Consider the following 20,346-nt stretch of genomic DNA (forward strand, 5'->3'; position numbering starts at 1 on the left):
TGAAGTTCATCTGAATGCCCCTTTTATTGAATGCCGTGATAGTGCAGTGGGAACATGGAACAGGGTTAAGACTGCGTAAAACAAAAGCTGGAAGAGCAAGAAGTTTTCAAAAAAGGGAAAAATAAAGGTTAGACCAGTTAAACCAGCATCGGAGTGGAGACGCATGGGGGGTTTAATGTAGTGTTAAAGGATAGACTCGAGCGTCTCCTGCACGTGCCCCACACCAAGCCAGGCCGTTTTTAAGGTCTTGAGTGGGAAATGAACAGGTGTCCCAGCTGAGCCCACGCCGGGCGGGCAGGAGGCACCGACGCAGGTCGGGAGGAGTCCCGAAGGTGGTACCGACCCCAGGGCTCCCACACCACGCAGCTGCATGGGAAGAGCTCCTATGCCAGTTCATGAACATCTTCCTTTTCCTAGTGATGATTACATGTGTGATAGATAGTTCTCTAGGCAACACGCTTCAATGAGAGTCAACTCTGGGGATACACAGCCCAATCTAACAATGAGAAATGCGCTTGCAGTCCAACAGAAGCTTGGCTTCCCTTTCCTCAGGAAAGGAGGTGGTCCCCTCTCCCCTCCACAGCAAATTGGGGTCCTGCTGGAGTCCCCCTCTGCAGCTATTCTTCATCGGAGGAAGAGCTCTGATCCAGGGGGTACACCATGAACATCACGTCCGGCCGTGACGGGACAGCGGGATGGCCAGGCCGCACGATCTCAAAGCCCAAGAAGCTGAATGTCTTCAGGAGTGGAGCTACCAAAGATAAGGAAATCTGTTACCACCAGGAATAATCCTCTTTACCTCTCCCTTGAGCCATGAATATCCATCCAAGTGCATGGGACACCCTCTATGAGTGCATCCAGAGCCTCCAATGCAGAGAAGCACAGCCCTCTCCAGCAGGGGTTTTTGTCTCCTCCTGTGCTCATCGCAGCTGCTCCTAAGTGTGAAGGGATTTCAGCTGTGCAGCTGAGCAGCTTTGTCCGTATTTCTCCTGCAATGTTTCTTTTATCCCCCGTGAGAAACAGCAGTGGTTGGTGGTCTGCCTGCACCAGGTGCACATCCCCGCTTTCCCAGGACGCATGTGGCCATCCCACACGTTTTGTCCTGCCCCAGCATCCCCAGAGTGCCGAGAGAGGACAGAGAGCAGCAAAGAGGGATCTGCTTAGGGACGAGGCATTTGCTGTCTCCATAAGGAGGTCCTGGAGCTCAGTGGAAACTCCAGACAGCTCTGCACAGCCCGGGGTGGGACCTCAGGAAAGCCACTTTGGGTTACATGTGGGGATTCAGAGCGGGGCCAGCCCAGAAGCCCCCAGACCTCGGGGCTGTCAGATACGGTTCTGTGATGCTGTGCCTGTGTCACTGGAGCAATGGCTTCCCGTGACCTGTGGCACTCACCCTGGTGCAGTGTCCCACTCCTGCGGCACCCTCGGGCGATCCGCTCCAGGACACTGAATGACCATGTAGAGGAGCTCCTGAAGGTATTTTCTGGCAGCACTGAATTTCAGCTGCATAGACAAGGACCCAGGATCTGGAGCCCTCCAGAATTCCTACAACAACCCCTGGCATTGGCTGTCCCCTGTCCCCAGCCTCTGCGGGGGCCACCTACGCAAACCAGTGCTGGTGGTGACATAACAGCCAGGACTTGATTTGGAAATTATTCCTGGCATGGTAATATGGGATGATGACATCTTCCTAGGCTCAGCTCGGCTTAGCTCTGCTAAGGGCCTTCATTTCAGAGAAGCCGGGGCAGCTCATGAAGCTGCAGAGTAAAATTAGAACTGGGGTTGGAGTTACTCGCTAGGATACAGCCCGAGTCTGGTGGGATTTAGAGTGACATGTCCCCAGCCCCCGGGCTGTAATCCCTCACCCAACACGTCTATCTTTAGATCCTAATGCAGCCCCCAAAGCCATAAGCATCTCGAGCCAGGGCCAGGATTACCTGTAAGCCTGGAAAGGACAGAAGTGCCAGGAGATCTTTAAAAAGCTGATGAATTTCAGGGCAACAGGGTCTAAGTGCTTATTTTCCATCTAATAACTCCTCCTTGGTTTCACCTTCCAGGTCAGAGCAGCCTGGTGCCAAACAGAGACTTCACTGCTCACCAAAAGGGGAATATTAACTGACTTTGGATGAGAAAACCCCCCAAATCATTCAGGAGCAGCTTTTTGCACCAGAGTATTTAATGGCGGGGCACCAAACCAGGTCTTATCATGGAATCCCAGATTGGTTTGGGCTGGAAGGGACTTAAAGCTCATGGAGTTCCACCCCACTGCCATGGGCAGGGACAACTTCCACTAGACCAGGTGCTCCAAGCCCTACCCAGCAGACCTGCTGGAGAAACCACAACACTCCCTTCACCCTTACCCTCCAAAAAGGGCTTATTTCCTCCACAGGAAACTATTCCTCTAAGAATTAGGCACATAACAACCCCTGCACTAGGAGGGTCCTGTGGGTCTTGCCCTGGGATTCCCAAGTTTCTTTACAGGTTCAGCAGCACCGTGTGGGATGTCAGGAGCAAACCCGAGCGCGGGCCAGCCCTCACCTCGATCTTCTCTGCTTTTTCTGAAGCAGATGAAGACGTAGTTGACTTTCATTTTTTCTTCAGCAAACTCCAGCAGTGCTGACAACCTGCCAAGGAGGGGGAAGACAAAAGGACATCAGCTCTGGGAAGTCCTGTCCTGAGGAAGCCTCTGAGCATTATCGAATTATCAACCATTTGGATGTTTTCAGACTCAAAGATTGTTTACAGCCCCCTTCCAGCGAACAATGGGTGCTGAAACAATGGGCTTCCTGCCCTGCAGATTCAAGAGCTGTCCTTGCTCCGAGTCACGACAAGTCCCTGTCCTCACAGCCACAAACACCCTCCCCACCCGTGGTGCTTTGGGACTGAAGCCTTCGTAGGCAGGAAGCGGAATATCGCAGCTGCTCCCAGGCCAGGCTGCATTCCCTGACAATGCACAGGGGGGATCTGGGAGTTCTGTGCTTTTTGGGAAGGAAAACCGCCCAGAACCGAGCTCATGGCAGGCAGAAAAGGAGAGCCAACCATCCCCAGAGAATGTGTGCGCAGGCAAAGCCATTTCCTGAGCGCATTGGCTGCCTGGCACAGCTGCTGCCCCCTGAATCCTCGCTTCCTGCCTTTCCAGCTGGATTATTTCTGCCACCTCTTGATGGAAGCGGTGCCGCAGTAACCCCTCTGCGAGCCTCCGGGGTGGCACACGGAGCAACTGCTGTCACTTGTAACCACTGGCGCTGCCAGAGCAGTGACAAACAGGCCTTCACTCCACATCTCATTAACCAGCCGTCAGCACAGCAGCACAGGAGATTAAATTTGCAAGGGTTCTGTTAATATGTTAATGAACTACTTTAATTATGGCCTCTCCTCGGCTGTTTCACCCAGCTAAAAATAACCTGACAAAATTGTGCTTTAAGTCACAATGACACTGGCAAATAAATCCCCTCCCAGAAGGACCCATTCCCGGGAGAGCCCAGAGGTTTACGGGCCAACCGCAGAAATTACACAAACATTTATCTGGACTCAGAGTCAAATGAGACAAGTGCGAGACAGCAGCAACACTGCCACTTCCTGAAGGTGCACACCAGTGGGTTTTTCCTTAATTAGCTCGTGTCACCGAGGGCTGAAGCCTGCTTGGAGATTTAGGCGGAGCGGATTGCTCCACAGAGGAATCCAGCAAAGCCACATCTACGCTGCAGCGGAGACCTCTGGCACAGCACTTGGCAGGAGGAGCTGCTCTGGAAGCTGCGTTTACCCAAACTTCCCAGAGCAGAGCTGTCTGGACAGAACACGAGCGGATTCTGCCAAGAGAAAAATCAGAGCTGCTGGCAGAGCCCGGCGCCAGCGCGGCAGCGCTCCAAGAGCAAATCCACCTACTGACGAGGAGAGCATCAATAGGATGGAGGGGTTTTTTCTTCCCTGGAAGAGAGGAAAACCAGCCAAGATAGGCTTGCCAAGTGGCCAGCGGAAAAATAAAATGAAAAAATAATAAAATATCAGAGAGAATCTTGCTGGCTTTCTGTAGCAGAGTATACAAAGATTCACTCTGCTCATTTATTGCTTGTTTTTCATTAGTGTTGGGACTCAAAAAATGGCAACTCATCTGGAATTACCACTGGGGGGAAAATGTTCCCATGGGGGACTCTGCAGACAAGGGAGCAGAATGTGCACAAACCATGAACAGAGCTGCCATTGCACAGCCCATTCTCCCTGCACACAGCTTGGAATCCCAGGACGGTTTGGGTTGGAAGGGACCTTAAAACTCATCTCGTTCCAACCCCTGCTATGGGCAGGGACACCTTCCACTAGACCATACTGCTCCAAGCCCCATCCAGCCTGGCCTGGAACACTTCCAGGGATGGGGTGTCTGTCCACCATCACCCATGTAAGCGAAGTCCTGCCCCACAGGAGCCACAGCTGCACCTTTGGGATCCAGAACTTACCCTTCTTTGCTTCCATCAGCTAATAATCCATCAGGGATTTCCACAAAGAGGCTCTGGTTTGAGAGCACTGCATCCCAGGAGGAGGTCTTCACCTCTGTGACCTTGTACTGGAAGTGGACAATGTGAGGCTTCCCTTCGTGCACTGGGACATCTTGGCTAACAGTGATCTTCTCATCCTGGGAAAATAAAAAATGTAAAGTCCTGCACAGCCAGGGGACAACTGGAGACAGCAAATGCAAAGGGGTCTTAGGGTTTTACTGAGAAGAGGATTATGATTTTCCCTTCCCTTTTTGCTGGCTCAGGGACACACCACACAGTTCTCAGCCCTCAGAGTGATTTATAGCTGTGTTCTCCTGTTAAGGGAATGTAGTGTTACATATTGACATAATATTAAATTTCAGAGTAGAAGACTCCACTCCCTCACTGCCTCCCCAGCCACATCTGGTGGTGCTTCATGAACTGCCCTTCCAGGAACACAACTGGACCCAACACACTGGCAGAGCTTCTGCTGCCGCAGCCCAACCAGTTTTGGTGCCTCCCCATTCCCCACCACAGCCTTTCTGTTCCAGGAGTGACCACAAATTGCTTTCCCAGATTTTATAACCAATGGTTTGCCTCCTGGTGTAAGGGAGGGAAACACAGAGCGCAGGGAGATTCCAGAGCCAATGTGAAGCTTGTGAGGAGGTCTTCTCCAGAGACCACAAACACACACGTCCCTCCCCAGCCCTGCCCCATGAGAATGCCAAGCATGCAGATCACTTGGGATCAGCTCAGCAGTTCCTAGAAAACAATTCCGTGGTTAAAGCTCTATTCCTTCAGACAATTCCTGCAGGCACTTGGCTTGCCCAGTAATGATTTCCATGTTCCAGTGCAAAGAGCCCCAGCAAAAGCAGCAGAGCCCTGAGTTAATGCTGTAACTGCAGTGAAGCTGAACCGTCCCCTGTGCCTGGTGACAGCTCGTGTGTCCCTGTCCCTCACATTCACAGGCATCTGCACAGCTTTGAAGGGCAGAAGTAAAGCAGATACTCGAGGTCATGAGAGCACCTGCAGGGCCCTGTGTCCCTCCCTCCTCAGCAGGTGGGTGGGCAGTGGTTCACTCCACTGGGTCACTGGGTGAGCAAGTGCCCAGCCTCCAAGTATTTTATTTTAACAGGGTGATTAATTCAGCAGCTCCTTACAAGCCTTTCCAGGCTCCTCCAGCCACTGTCCCAGTGCTTTAATTCCTATTACCTCGTGTCTTAAAATAGATGCCCCTTGGTTTGACTATTGTATGACAGAGAAGCCGCCGAGGACATTCACACTGGTGACAAAGTAACACCATGTGCAAAGTGGGAGCTGCCTGGCCTCGGAAAGCAGAGCAGAGGAAGCTGCCATTCATTGAAAGCCCACAAAGCTGAGCTGAAAAACAAGTTTACACTTCATCAGAATAAATATCCTGTAGGAAATAAGTTTATTCACAGAGTTTGAAGGAAGTCTGAGTGGCTGAATGCACCAGAAATGCACTGAGAGCTGCTCCAGTGAGGTCAGGCTGTGGCTGTGATGAAGCCAGCAGAGAGAGGCAGGGCTGAGTACAGAGGTACTTAAAAAAAACCAAATCCAAGGGACTTACGTACATATCCTTCAGCAGTGACTTCACAGGAGCCTTTATAGCTGTTGTTTTAGTGTAGAAGGTGTTTCTGTTCCAGAAAACATCCTTCTCTCCAGAAAAGCTCACAGATCGTGCTTTTCCCATGCTCACAAGACTGAAACCGGGTGAGGAAGGTAAGGAAAGCAGGCTGGGATTGACATGGGAGGTGTGCCTTTGGCTGGGAAGACTGGCACTGCCACAGGAAGGGAAAAGCATTCTGAGCCATTTGGTTCAGAAGCTCCTTGTCACCAGAAATTATGTCCAGTGCTCTAAACCCAGTGAGGCTGTTCCACTGAAACCCCCCTGTGACAGCCTAGGAGCCAAAGACAGCACGACCACAGGGATTAACAGAACCAGTTCCCCCGGTTCAGTGGGAATTACATTTACACAGCCTGGCTGGGGCAGCTGACACTTTATTTCTAGGCATCCAAACAAGAGATGCCAGGGAAGAGAAGGGCTCTGTGGGCTGCTCCTGTGAAGCAGCAGCAGCAGCCCAGAATTCTTTGGAAGCTGCTCAAAGCAAAATCCTGTTTACACAACAAGCACTCGGTTTTAGTTCACCCTGGAAAAATCCCCACACAGAATCCCCCTGCCATGTTCCTGTGGACAAAATCCCCTGCCACCAGACTGAATTTTACCCAGCTGCCCAAACCCTGGCTCCCCAGCCCTCCGGCTCCGTTTCAGCAACACAAAGTCGCGAGGACCAACTTCCACTTGCTTCCAATTCACTGAGCCCAAGATTCTCCAGCTCTGCTCCGCTCCTCAGATGTCCCAGGAAGGACAGGAGGAGGCCCTGGCGTGCTGGCAGGGTCAGAAGGAAGGATGTTACGATCCACCCTGGCCAAGTGGCTGGAGAAAGGCGTGGAAGCACCGGCTGCTGGCATGTGCTACACCTGCAGCCTCCTGCCAAGTCTGCCAGCCAGGGCATGTCTCGGCTGCTCACTGGGCACTGTGGCATTCCCAGCTCCAGCAGAGCTCCCCAGATGGAGGGCTGAGCTTTAAGTCTCTTAACACAAAAATGCCAGCACTTACAGGGAGCCCCGATTTATAGCAGCGATGTACCCGAGTGCTGCATGCGCCGGCAGAGGCAGGCGTGCTCGGAAAGGTCATCCCTGGGACTGGAACAGCTGATACAGCTGGAAAAAGGACTTAAGCTTCTGGATCCAGATGCCTTTCCAGGTCATGCTGGTGGCTGCTGGCTTACAGGCTGCTGTAACTACAGCACTGCCAGACTGAGTGGGCGACCGAGGGGGCAGACAGAGCCCTGTAACCCCTCTGAGGTCTGACACACCTCAAATCCTGGGGTGAGTTCTGTGCCCCTCATTCCAAGACAGACGTTGAGGGGCTGGAGCATGTCCAGAGAAGGGAACAGAGTTGGGGAAGGGTCTGGAGCACAAGTCTGATGAGGAGCAGCAGGGGGGGCTCAGCCTGGAGAAAAGAAGGTTCATGGGGGACGTTCTTGCTCTCTACAACTCCCTGACAGGAGGGTGCAGCCAGGTGGGAGTTGTGCTCTGTTCCCAGGGAACAAGGGATGGGATGAGAGGAAATGACCTCAACCATTTCCAGGCCAGGGGAGGTTGCATCTTAGGGAGAACGTTTTCTCCAAAAGAACTGTCCAGCCCTGGCACAGGCTGCCCAGAGAAATGCTGGAGTCACCATCCCTGGAGGGATTTAAAAGCCCTGTGGATTCGGCACCTGGGGACATGGGTTAGTGGTGAACATGGCAGTGCTGGTGGAACAGTTGGACTCAATGACCTTAGAGGGTTTTTCCAACCCAAACAATTCCATGATCCTTTGTTACAGAAGGGGCTGATTTTCTGATAGATTCTGCTAGTTTTGTCAAGCAATAAATCCAGGAAGAATTCCATCCATATTTCTGAGATGCAGTTATCTGGAAGACATGCCCCTTGCCTACACACCACTGCCAAAATCTGTGCAAGTTCAAGGCTGTACTGGAATCAAAGACTCCAAAGTCACCAAACCATGATTCCTCCCACCTTCCTCCTCCATGCTGACCCCATTTTCTGCCTCTGGGCCTTGCCTGGTGCTCACATGAGGCTTGGCAAAGCTGGCTGGCAGGAGTTTCCATTTCCCACCCAGAGGGGAATTAACTACTTGTCCTGAGCCCTCTTGAAGCTATTTTTGTACCTTCTTTCTGTGACAGGAAGCCCACTGTGCTGCTTCTCTGGAGTCTGTACCCCTCTGTACCCCCCAAACATCTGTGACAGTTCACCTCGAGCATTAAACTGATGGGATCTTGTCACCGGAGGCTCAGAGGTTGACATTTTGCAAGGGAAGTGGGTGAGAAAAGTGCTGAAAATTCACCAAAGGTAACTCTGAAAGCAACCATGAGGTCTGTGATTCTCTCAGAAACTCCAAGAGGAGACTCTGGAGCTGTGGCCCAAAAGAGTCTGTATCTTTTCATCATGTAACATCTGTGTGCCACCCACGGGTTAATTAAAAATCAGGTCTAACGCCTGTGACAACACCCCTGGCTCAACAGCCAAATTTGCAAGATGAGCATAAATTCAGGCTGCCTCATCTAAATGGAAGAGCAGCCCTTGTCCCAGAAAGGAGACAGATGTGAGCCAAGTCACACAAGTGCCAATTACTCTACAGGAAGGAGCAGCCAGGTCTCCTCATTCGAAAGGAAAGGTCCCGTGGAATGAAGAGGAACACAAAATGAGAGAGCTGCAAGCCTGCAGACACAAAGCCTTCCTGATCTTGCCCTGCCTGTGCTCATGTTCTAGAGGCACCCCTGCCTGGGAGCTGCATGGCTGCCTCTCCCATCTGCACCTCGGTTCAGGCAGCTCCCAGGCCCCGACAGCTTCACCTTCCGGACCAGGGCGCAGGAAGGCGCTTATCAGCCCTACCCTCGCTGCGTTTCACCTTTCTGCTTCCCGCTTCCTCTCGCTGCCAGACATTTCAGAAGCCCTTTCATGTTATGATAATGCGGGCTCTGTGTACAATAGCTGCAGCAGGGCCCAGGGGACAGGCTGGTGAATGATCTGCTGCACAATGGTCTCTCATTTCTTAATAAACAGGTGATATTTAAGCAGGAGAGACCTGCTTGCAGCTCAGTCCCTGAAAAATTACCTATTCTCCCACTTATTATCTTGGAGTTCTTTGCATTTACTCCCATCAGACTCCGAAAGAAACTGAGCACAGTTGTAACACAGGTACAAGTCAATGTACAGATGTTAAATCTTTCTCACCTTATATATCAGAGCTGAAAGAGAAGGATCCCTGCCACCCCCTCGCCCACCGGGGATCTTCGACAGTGGGTGAGGGGCATCAGGAGCACCACAGAGGCCCTGGAACGATGTGCCTGCAGCACTGCAGCTGGGGACAGTTACTCAAAGGTAAAATACTACTGCAAGAAAAAGAGAGAGCACCAGGTTACATTAGCAGGGATCACATTTCAGAGGCTCCAGCTTCTCAAACCCCCAAATCATTTGTATCCCTGCTCCTCCACAGCACCCAGATGGCAACATCGAAACCACCCCCTGCCCCAGTGGCACTAGAATCCAGCGTGTTTTGTTAGGAATGGAGGAGGGGCTGGAGCCAGGAACCCAGAGAGAGTGCTGAGCAACCTCATGCTAATAAGGGAGGCCTGGAAGGCTGCCAGGAGCAGATGGCTGGGAACACATGACCAGATGAGCACACATTTTCTAGAGACAAATATCTACAAATAGATCAACAGGGCCCAGGAGGAGAAGGTTTAAGTTTCACATTTTCAGACCCAGGAGGAGTGAAAGGATCGGTTCTTCAAATGCCTTCAACACGCTCCACAATGTCCACGGCGATGTTTTCACACACACACGAAATGTCATGCAAGCATCCTCCACCCCAACCCTAAAAACTACAAGTTCACCCCACAGAGCTACTTTGAACAGCAAGAAAACACATTTCCCTTGCAGTTTCCAAGTTTGTTTGGAAGTCCTACACACGGTCTTCCAGGATCGCTTTGGACACAGGCTTTAATACCTGCTCCAGCTTTTAGGAAGCTCATCAAAGCAAATTATTTTACTTCTGGAGCCTTGGTTCCTCTCTCAGCACCACAAAAGCTCTGTGCTGAGGCTCAGCAATGTTCCTCTAGCACAGCCTGCAAAAGCCATGCAGGGAAACCAGTCCTTCCCCAGTGCTCCCGTTATGAAACACACCGGCACAAAGCTATGGAAGCACCACCAAAACAACGGGGTGAGGGAGGGTTTTCATGAGCACGGAGCGAGGAATGAGGCTAAAGTGGATAAATTCTGCAGCTGTACTGACAACTCACTGTCTGCCCTGAAACTTCTCACTCGAGCTGTTCTCAGTGCAGTGTTTTTCCACTCTAATCCCTCTCCACGAGGCAGACAGGCTTAAGTATCCAAACACCAAGTAAAGATCTGCACTGTCAGAACCACCTGAGATGCCTAAAAACACGGAATCAGACTGGTTTGGGCTGGGAGGGACCTTAAAGCCCATCCAGTTCCACCCCCTGCCACGGGCAGGGACATCTTCCACTACACCAGGTTGCTCCAAGCCCCATCCACCGGCCTTGCAGCTTGCCTGTGCCAGCTGCAAACAAACTACTAAAATTTGGCATTTCTGAGTGCCAAAAACCTAACTCACGAACGCTCAAGGCAGAATTCGCCACGGATCTCTGCTCACCACCTACCACCAAAACCATCTTTCTACAGGAAACACTAATACTCTTCCTCCACATATTCCCTCCCCCAGGTTCGCTAGACGGGGCTCTGGGGCAGCATTCCCATGTGCTAGAGCAGGGACCTCTTGAAGAAAAGGCAGTTCAAATACACCAGGAGACGTCTGGGGGCAAAGCCCGGTGTTCTGTGCTGCCTGGTGTGCCTCGGGCTATCAATGGGCCAGTGTGTGTTCAGTAGTAGTGGATGTCGAGAGGATGACAAAGCACTTTGTGCCGTCCCCACCCCCAGAAAGCTGTTGGCAGCTTTGTTATTCCCTTCCCTCCTCCCTCTACCCTCCAGCCAACAATGTACTATTGATAGCTCTTTCCAACTTGCGGCCAAGGCATCGAGAAGCTGGATAATGAAGTGGAGTTGTGGGAAAAAAAAAAAATTAAACAGAGAGGCAGTTTTCATGCAAAGCAGCCCAAGACACTTCCCAGTTTCACTTCCTCTGGCACATGCAGAAGTCAAAACACCAGCCCCCTTCAGCTGCTGCCTGCACGTCCTGGCCCAAATCCACACACCTCCACTCTCCCCCTCCAAAATCAGGGTCCCTGCATGCCACCACTATCCCCTCCAGGATAAGGGCTCTGAGAGCAGCACCCTCAGGGGAGAGAGTGCGTGTGGGGCACAGATTAAAAGGGCTTTTGCTTTCTCCAGCTGTGCTTCAGCTCCCTGGGAAGAAATTCATGCAAACACCCGGCAGCGTCTGATCCCTTCATGCATCCTTGTGCAAACGGCAACTCTCCCTGCGGCCTGCTTATTGCTTGCAAGTTAGGTTTGTGCTCCCTTCTGATGTCTCTCCTCCTCGGAGAAGCTGCTTTCCTGCAGCTTGGTTGAAATTAAGATGCATTTAGATCACCAAGGCCTTTCCCTGGAGAGACTCCTCAGTAAAAGCTGCTCGGCTGAGCCCTGCCCGAAAGGGGAGCTGGAGGCCGGTGTTACGCTCTCATCCCGCGGGTGTAATTTTAACTCCCTAAACTCCCAGCGATCCCAACCCCGTGCCCTGTCCCTGGGAAGTGCAAAGGGCAGCTCGGCAACTTCAAAACCCCATCACAGCTGTTCCTAGGCAGCCCCGGCACCCGGAGCCAGGCTGGGATTACCACCAGCACATCGGGGGTCAAAATCGGCACATTTCCTTGTGTTTTGGGGATTTTATTTGTTTTGAACACTTAGACCAGATGGAAGAATCGACAGGGCTCCCCTGACGTTGGAGAAATGACTGTTTTGTTTGTTTTCCTTTCTGCCCCTTCCCAAAACAGGCACTGGAGATGCAGCTGCATAACAATAATAATAATAATAATAATGCTAGACACATATCCAGGAGCCCGATTTGAGGAGTAAATTGTAAACAACCATCTGATGAACACAGCACAGCTCAAGCATCTCCCACACAGACAGCGGCCAAGAACCAAGGCTGCTTCATACGCATCCTCTGGGCTCTTATCGGCGACAGAGGCGCAGGAAATGACACTCTGGGGACTCTAAACAAGGAACAGACACACGACATAAATCGGTCAGCTGAGAAAAATACAGAGATCCCGCAAGTTCGTGCCTGCTGGCACCCAACCTGCCCGGAAAAGCCACCTTTCTGCAGGCAGAGAGAGGTGCGGGGGGTGCGGGGAGGGAGCGCTCGGACCCCGCCGCGGCGAGGGCTGCTCTGAGAGAGGTGCTCAGGCCCCGGCGAGCCCAGACCCACCCACGGGAGGTTCCTCAATGGGGAAGCGACGCCTCGATGAGGATTTTAAACGGAGAAAGGCGGAGCGGCCTCCCCACGTCCCGCGGCCTCCCCGCCGCCTCAGCGCCCGCCCGCGCCCCCGGGCCCGCCCGCCGCCGCCGCGCTGAGGAGCGAGGGAGAGCAGGGGGCGCGCCGCGCACCTGTCCTGGGTGTTTATCATCCTGGGCTCGCTCCGGTGCGGCTGCGGTCGCTGCTGGTGCTGGTGCCCGGCTGTGCCCCGGCTGTGCCCCCGCTCCGCTCCGCTCGGCGCCGCGCTCCGACTGACCCCGCGGGCCCGCGCGCGGACACGCCCCCCCCGCCGCGCGCGCCCGGCCCCGCCCCCGGCCCCGCCCCGCGGCGCGCGGGCAGCCCGGGCACGCGCCGCCCCAAACAAAAGCGCGCGCCCGGCCACGCCCCCTCCTCGCACCGCCCCCCGCGTGTGTGACGTCACCGAGCCGCGCGGGCGCGCGCGCCCCCTGCGGCCCTGGAGGGGGGTGAGGGGAGCGCGCCTGAGGCTCCCGGTGGTCCCCGGGCTCCCGGTTACCCACAGGGTCCCGGTCATCCCCTCAGGCTCCCGGTGGTCCCCGGGCTCCCGGTTACCCACAGGGTCCCGGTCATCCCCTCAGGCTCCCGCTGGTCCCCGGGCTCCCGGTTACCCACAGGGTCCCGGTCATCCCCTCAGGCTCCCGGTGGTCCCCGGGCTCCCGGTTACCCACAGGGTCCCGGTCATCCCCTCAGGCTCCCGGTGGTCCCCGGGCTCCCGGTTACCCACAGGGTCCCGGTCATCCCCTCAGGCTCCCGCTGGTCCCCGGGCTCCCGGTTACCCACAGGGTCCCGGTCATCCCCTCAGGCTCCCGGCTCTCCTCGGGCTCCCGGTTATCTCCAGGGTCCCGGTCCTCCCCTCAGGCTCCCAATTCTTCTCGGGTTCCCCGTTTTCCCCCCACACCCCTGTGGGGCAGGTCTCAGGTAGCCCCAGGCCGGTGGCCTGGGCTGTGGGAAGTGACAAGGCCCAGGCAGGAACACGGGAGGAGGTGGTGGGAGACGAGGTTTGGGAATAGGGCCGAGGAATGAGCAGCCGAGCACTGGTGGAGCCACACAGAAGAAGCCACTGGTGCAGAGGTAAGAGATTGGGAAGAGATTCCTCCCTGTGAGGCTGGGCAGGCCCTGGCACAGGATGCCCAAAGCAGCTGTGGCTGGCCCTGGATCCCTGGCAGTGTCCAAGCCCAGGTTGGACGGGGCTTGGAGCAGCCTGGGATAGCGGAAGGTGTCCCTGCCCATGGCAGAGGGGTTGCAGCTAGATGGGGTTTAAGGTCCCTTCCAACCCAAACCGTTCCCTGACACAATGATTCTGTATCCTGCTTGAAGTATGTTGCTGGTGCATAAAATGTGGCCTGGGATGCAACAGGCTTATAACCCAGATAAGTAGGAGCCGGAGTATGGAATGAACACACGGAATAACAGAATGTGGAGCTGCCCATGGCAGGGTTCTGCAGGGGCTTTTGGTGAGCAGTGTATCCATAAGAGAAAAACAGTCACACAGCCAAAGATGAGGCTCCTGGAGAACCAGGCAGATTGAAGAACTTGTGGGGTTCAGTTCTGCAGGGAGCTTGGTGGGTGCTGAGCCTTCACATGGGGTCAGGGACTGAGCAGCCCTCTGGAAGAGAAGCTCTGGAATCCCTGTGGATGCCAGCCCCCAGGGTTGGAGCCCTGCATAATCTCACGCTGACCCACCTGGTCTCACACCTGGCATGGCAGAGGCAGCTTCTGAATGACAGTGCAGGCTCCTGAGTGACACATGGGCAGCCTGAGGTACGATGCCTCCGTAGCCTCCGGGGCTCTGGGTTCTGACAAGCAGCCCTGGGCTGGGGCTTCCCAGTTCCCAATGCAGCGGCACTGCCCCTTGCTCGGCAGGAAGGGACCAGCTGTTCTGCAGAAAGCTGGACATCAGCCAGGGCCCGAGTTCAAACAGAGCCCATTAAATGGCCTTTTCCCCCTTCCTCCACATTTCCAGCCCTGCTTGTAGCCCTGATTCTATTTATAATGCCTAGGAAAAGCGAACTGAGACTTTCCCACAGTGCCGGCTTCTCAAGCAATTGTTGTTTGGGAAGTTGGAATGTACATAGTATTATTTTTGCATCCCCCTGGGAAGGTTTTTTTTTTTATTGCGTGTCCCCATCTGTGCTGAGGAGGAGAGTGTGTGAAGCACAAGGTGTCTGGTGCTGCTTACAGCTCTCCAACGCTTTGCCACTGCTGGTTTGGGGGTCTGTTCCCATGAGCCCCTTTCCGGAAGGGTGCTGGGTACTCTTGGAGGTGTCCTGACAAGCCATGGGGATGGAGTCCAAAGAGGGGGTCGGCCTGGAGATGCAGCCCCTGTCTCAGTGCCAAACCCTAGGAGCACCCGTCATGTCGCTTGCTCTGTGCCTCAGTGTCCCCTGAGAGCGGAGCAGGGAACACCAAGAACCCTGCTGGGAGCAATGGGCTCATCATTCCTGCTCTGCCTGGGCTTTGGCATCGAGACATGCCCTTGCGCCACAGTTTTGGGGTGGCAGAGCTGCCACGTGAGGCTGGGCCTGACAGCCAGGCCGTGGGGTCACTGTTTGTGTGGAGCCGGTGCCAGCAGAGCCCGGCGGGTTCTTTACTTGCCATTCTTGGCCATGTGAGGCTGTTCCCTGCATGGAGCTGCTGTGGGATATTCTGGGCACAGCTGGGCTGTGGCAGCTCTGTGCTGCCCCTGAGCTCCCAGGCAGGTATTTCACAGAGCAAAACCACCTTGCTTGGACTCAGGTCCTGCCTGTCCTCTCCCTTGTCACTGTCACCTGGCCGCACTGCCTGCAGTGCTCCTGGCTCTCTCTTTCCCTGCCCCACAAGGTCCTGCATCACTCCAATCCCTCTGTGCCACCAGGCCTTCCTTCGGTCCCTGGGTTTTATCGCCCTGCCCAGGATTTTGGCAGTGAGAAATGCTGTTGCACCATATTTTTGGACAGTTTCTTTTTGCCACAGCCAGTCTGATGAAGGATGGGCACCTCCAAATAGCTTTACTCTGTCACACTGGGTTCTGGGGTTGGCTATCCCAAATTTTTGATGTAAAACAGATGCAATCTGCAACCTTTCTGTTTTAGAAGCTTGCAAACACTACTTGAGCATCTCCTTAATTATCGTGATTAAATATATGGACTGTGTAGCTCTTAAAAATACTTTCCATGAGGACAAACTATGGAAAGAAGTGATCAGTTTTTCCCCAGCTAGGGAATACAGACTCAGAGCCCCTCTGTGCCTGGAGCTGGTGACACTCGTGGGCTGGGGCTGGGCAGGTGGCTCCAGCCTCTCGGAGCTGCCTGACGCCGGGACAGAAGCTCCTGGATGGGAGAGAGGCGAGGCCAAGGCGAGATCGCTCGGTCGCAGCCGCCTTGTGCACAGGGCTGACAGCAGAGACACTGCCCAGATGTTCGGGGCCACGGAGGCAAGTGGGGTTGCTGCAGGACAGGCTGTCCCTCCAACATTCGCTCTGGGCTCTTCCTTGGCCACAGTCCGGGCTCTGCCTGTGTGTGAGAAAGCGCCAGGAGTGAGTTCACCGGCTCGGCGGCTCTGTGACCGCACAGTCACAGCGGCTCTTGCCGACCTCGCGGTGACGCGGCCACTCAGATAAGGGGAAGAGCCCTGCTGCAGAGGGGATTGTACCAGGGGAGCAGTGGGGTGCAGCCTTTCCCTGTGTCTGTTCCCCCAGGGAGCACTGCACATGTGTCCCTCCGCAGTGTCCTGCCCGTGCAGCGGAGTGCGGGCGGCGTTGGGGTGTGCCATGGGCATCACATCAGACAGTTCCTCAGTACCTGCAGGAGCGCTGCATAGCTGGCTGTGCTTAAAAGTGTTGCCTCATGGAAAAACACTTCCAAAGGTTTCCAGACAGAGGGAAAAGGGTTGGTAGCTTTAAGTGTAATTAATACCCTGTAGTTATTTAAAAACATCGTTAGAAATATGTCATTCAGAACTTTCTAGGGCTGGACATGTATCTGGGGGTGTAATTAAGTTTTCAACAGCGCCTTTTCATCCCCCTTCTGCTTTTTTTTTTTTTTCCTTCTTTACGTGAGGATCTTGTTTTCCTAACGAAAAAACAAAAGTGAACACTGCCAGGGAATTTTGTTTTCATACCTCAGTCCCAGCCCTTCTGCCAGCTCGGTCTCCCTGTGCTGACATGTCTGTGCCTATTACAACCACAACAGCACCAGGAGCATTCCTGGGATTTTGGCTCCCTGTGTTTTGAGGTGAGCTGTGCATAAATTCCCTGAAGCTGGCCCATCTGTGCGTCTGGAACTGTGTCTTGAGTGCCCATCTGCAAGGTGGGTTTTAATAGTTTGAATGGTCATATTGGTTGGTGTCACTCACCTGTGTCTTCGATCTGCTTCACATCTGTAACAACAAATGAGGTTCCTTCCAAACCACGCTGATAGTTTTCTGCTCTCCCTTTATGTTTCCAGCAGGATGACTTGACTCCTTGGCAGACCTGCCTAGAGCTGAGGGTCAGATTTAAGGCACGTTGCTGACATCAGTGGCTTTCTTTTTTAATGAGCTTTGTCAGAATTCGTTCTTTAGCCATTAAGCGGTGCCAGCGCGGAGTTCATGCATGAGCTGAGCTGAAGCCTGCTCGGTGTGAATTAGTGATGAGGGAAAAGGAGGTCAAGGAACGTCTTGTTTCAGAGAATGGCGATAACTGGTGTGTCCCAGGCCTGGAACCAGGGAACAGGCAGAAGATAACTTAGAAATCATGATGAGGAATGAATTCCCACCGCTGTGCTCTGAGGAGGCCTTGTCCCTCCTCATGCCAGTGGGATGTGCATCAGCACCAAGCAAAGGTGTTCCCGTGCAGCCCGAATTTGGGTGGTATTGGGGTGGGCTGAGGAGCTGGATGGTGTCAGGGGGATGAGCTGGTGATGTGACATGGTGGCCCACCATGAGAGGGGTCTGTCACAAACTTGTGTCATTGATGAGCCCTGTGCTCCAGGAGGATGCTGTGGGCCAGCGTCAGTGCCTTTGGAGAGGGCTCTGCTGGGATGATGAGATGGCTGTGCAGAAGACATGCCAGAGCAAGTCCCTGACTGTCCCTCCAAGCACTGAGTGTCGGGATGGGTTGCCCTGAAGAGGCAGAGGGGTTTTACTGGCAAACACTGGGAAGAAAAGGCAATTCCTCCACCTGTGGTGATCTGGCGCAACAGAAGCTGGGAATGGGGTGTGATGGAGAAAGTAATCCATGGAGTACAGAGCCTCCAGCAAGCCAGGAACATGTAGATGCGAGGTTCAGGCATGCAGCTCCCGGCTCTGGACTGCGTCAGCCGAGCTGGCAGTGAGGAGTATCTGTGGGAGCCGGGGTTCACTCCGGAGGTCACTTCTTCCTTGGCCAAAATAAATACTTCTGTGATTCCCTGGCCCTGTTTCCACAGCCTCTAGCTTCTCTGCCTCATCCCTGCTGCTCTGTGCCTGAAGCTCTTTTCCTTGGCTGCTTGTGGAGTAGGACACACTCCAGGATACTCAGTGCAGGGTCTGGTGGGTGGCACAAAGAGACAAAAAAGGGATAAAATCAAGGACAAATTGATAAAAAGGAGCATACAGGAAAGCCCTTGGGTGATGGGGAGGTGCCTTGCTGCTGGCATTTGCACTTCTGAATCCAGCCAGGGCTTTGTATTGATTCCTTTAAAAGCTCTTTCAATTATTTTTACAATGAGCTCATCTTTCCTGGCACATCCTTGCTCCCTGTTCATTCCATACTGGCATGGCAGGCATTGTTCACCTCTCTGTAGTCATCCACATGTAAGCTGGGAACAGCAGCTCTGCTGCTTGTCCCTGGAGAAAAAGAGGCCTTGTCTTGGCTCCTTGTAGGCGCTGCGTGAAGGTGGGATGGATGGAGCTGGAGGTGTTTCTGATGGAGCTGCCTGAACTTAGCCAAAGCGGGGCCTGTGTGCTGCCCCTGCGCAGTGGGACTTGCACAAAAGCTGGTTTTCTGTGGTCAGTACTTGGGGAAACGTTCCCTAAGTTCCCGTGAACAGAGACGGAGTTGTGGAAAGGACTGAGTGGTGTGTTGGTACGTGGTGATGAGCCACTGCTATTCCAGCCAAAAATCCAAAAGGCCTCTTGGAGTTGCACTTTTAAGACCACCAGCTGACTGCACACTGCGAGGACAGTAAAAAAAATTAAAGCCTTGTGTCTGCCTATGGCATTCACAGTACCTGAGTGAGGCTTCTTAGAAATTTCACATGGCAAGAACTCAGAACTGTGTCTTGAGGGAGCTTGTTTTGTATCATTCATCTTAACCTATGGCTGTACCATAAAATAGGAAATCTTGGAAATCCCAAATCTGGAAATCTGGAGTCCCTGCAGATGTGGAATCCTTAAAGTGCTGCCCCAAAGCTCCCTGAGCAGAGGGTGCTCCCTGGTGAGGTGACAGCAGCAGCACCCTAAGCCTCGCTCTCCCCACATGTTTGATTTAAGCTGACTGAGCCAAGGAGTGGATCCCATGGATCCGACACCAGGGTTGGTCCCATCCTCCAGAGGGACTTGTGTCAAATCTTGGGGATGCTGCAAGGCAGCGCCAGTGGTTCAGGGCCGAGGATTCAGCCCTGGCTGTAGAGCTCCTGTCTGCTGACACCTCCTGTGCTGGCAGTGAAGCTGTTGGAAACAAAGAGCCAAGAAGCTTGAGGACCTGTCCAGGCAAAACACCTCCTTTTGCTTTAATAATTTTGTTTTTCTCAATTCTACACCCCCATAATAATGTGTCCAGGCCTGTTTCACTGCACTGGATCACTCAGAGGATTCATTCTGAGATCCAGATATTTCTAGAACATGATCATGACTCCGTCCCATCCTCTGGAAAAAAGGTAGTGTTGTTTCTCTCTTTCCATGTCACACATGCAAACATGGATTTTGCCAGCTGGGTTTGGGGATGCACTCCCTGCAAAGCACCCAGATCTGTGTGGATTCTTCTCTTCCGTGGCTCTGTGTGTGTGAGACGTCTGCTGGCCACGTTTCTGTTCCGGTGCGGTCGGATTCATAAAGCTCCTGTTTTTGCGGCCCCACAGGAATTTGCAGGCTCAGTGAAATCGCTGGGGGCTCCCTGCAGAGGCTGGCTGGGTGTTAGCCCTCTGCATCATTTGCAAGCAGAGGCAAGGGGCTGATGGAAGAAAACTTTTCTGCAAAGCTGCCTGCCCTGCTCTGGCTTTTGGCTCCTGTCAGCAGCTGCAGTGTGTTAACCACAAGCCAGGGTGCTGCTGTTCCTCAGGTTGCTCATTTTCTGGAGATGAGCTCCTTTATAATATCCAAATACTGTTAAAATTATCTTCTGGGTAGTTTTATTATGAATGTCTGTGTATGTAGGTACTTGTCTCCTTGAATTTTGTGCTTTATGGTCTAATGGATATTTTTCCAAGTGATGCAGGCCACTAATTTGTTCACAATATGCTTAATTCCTTCATCTGATATAAACTTAGGATCTTTTCCTGTTTCAAACCCACCAAATATTCCTTTCCCTTGTGATTCAAAGTTACTGTGTTTTTGGGGGTTTTAAGATGCAATTAATTTACTCTTATAAAATTACATTCTTTATTTGAATCTCTCCAAGAAATCACTGCTCGGGCACACAGAGGGAGAGAAAAAGCTCGGGTTCTGGAGCAGCTGAAAGTTTAATTTGGGAAGGGCAGTTTGGGAGAAGAATGCGAAAAATGCCATGAGCTCTTTGTAAAAGACCTACACTACCATCATAGAAGACTCAAGAGCTCAAAACTCCCATCACCTGGAACTCTCGGGGCAGACTGATAAAAAGAAAGTAAAATCAGGGTTCCTCATGCGGTTTCCCGCTACAATAGATGATGAATGATTCGG

At 53.2% G+C, this 20,346-nt stretch overlaps 1 protein-coding gene across 1 annotated transcript; it reads right to left on the reverse strand.

The window, feature by feature from the left end:
* On the reverse strand, positions 1-12,788 carry OAZ2 (ornithine decarboxylase antizyme 2). The gene is given in 6 exon segments (XM_048317835.1): positions 1-751; positions 2,539-2,624; positions 4,452-4,627; positions 9,294-9,374; positions 9,376-9,451; positions 12,645-12,788. Coding segments are annotated over 6 exon segments (573 nt in total). The 5' UTR covers positions 12,665-12,788; the 3' UTR covers positions 1-617.
* Positions 12,789-20,346: the final 7,558 nt, after the last annotated feature.

This window comes from Corvus hawaiiensis, chromosome 13 (genome assembly GCF_020740725.1).
Source record: "Corvus hawaiiensis isolate bCorHaw1 chromosome 13, bCorHaw1.pri.cur, whole genome shotgun sequence".
NCBI classification, from domain to species: Eukaryota; Metazoa; Chordata; class Aves; order Passeriformes; family Corvidae; genus Corvus; species Corvus hawaiiensis.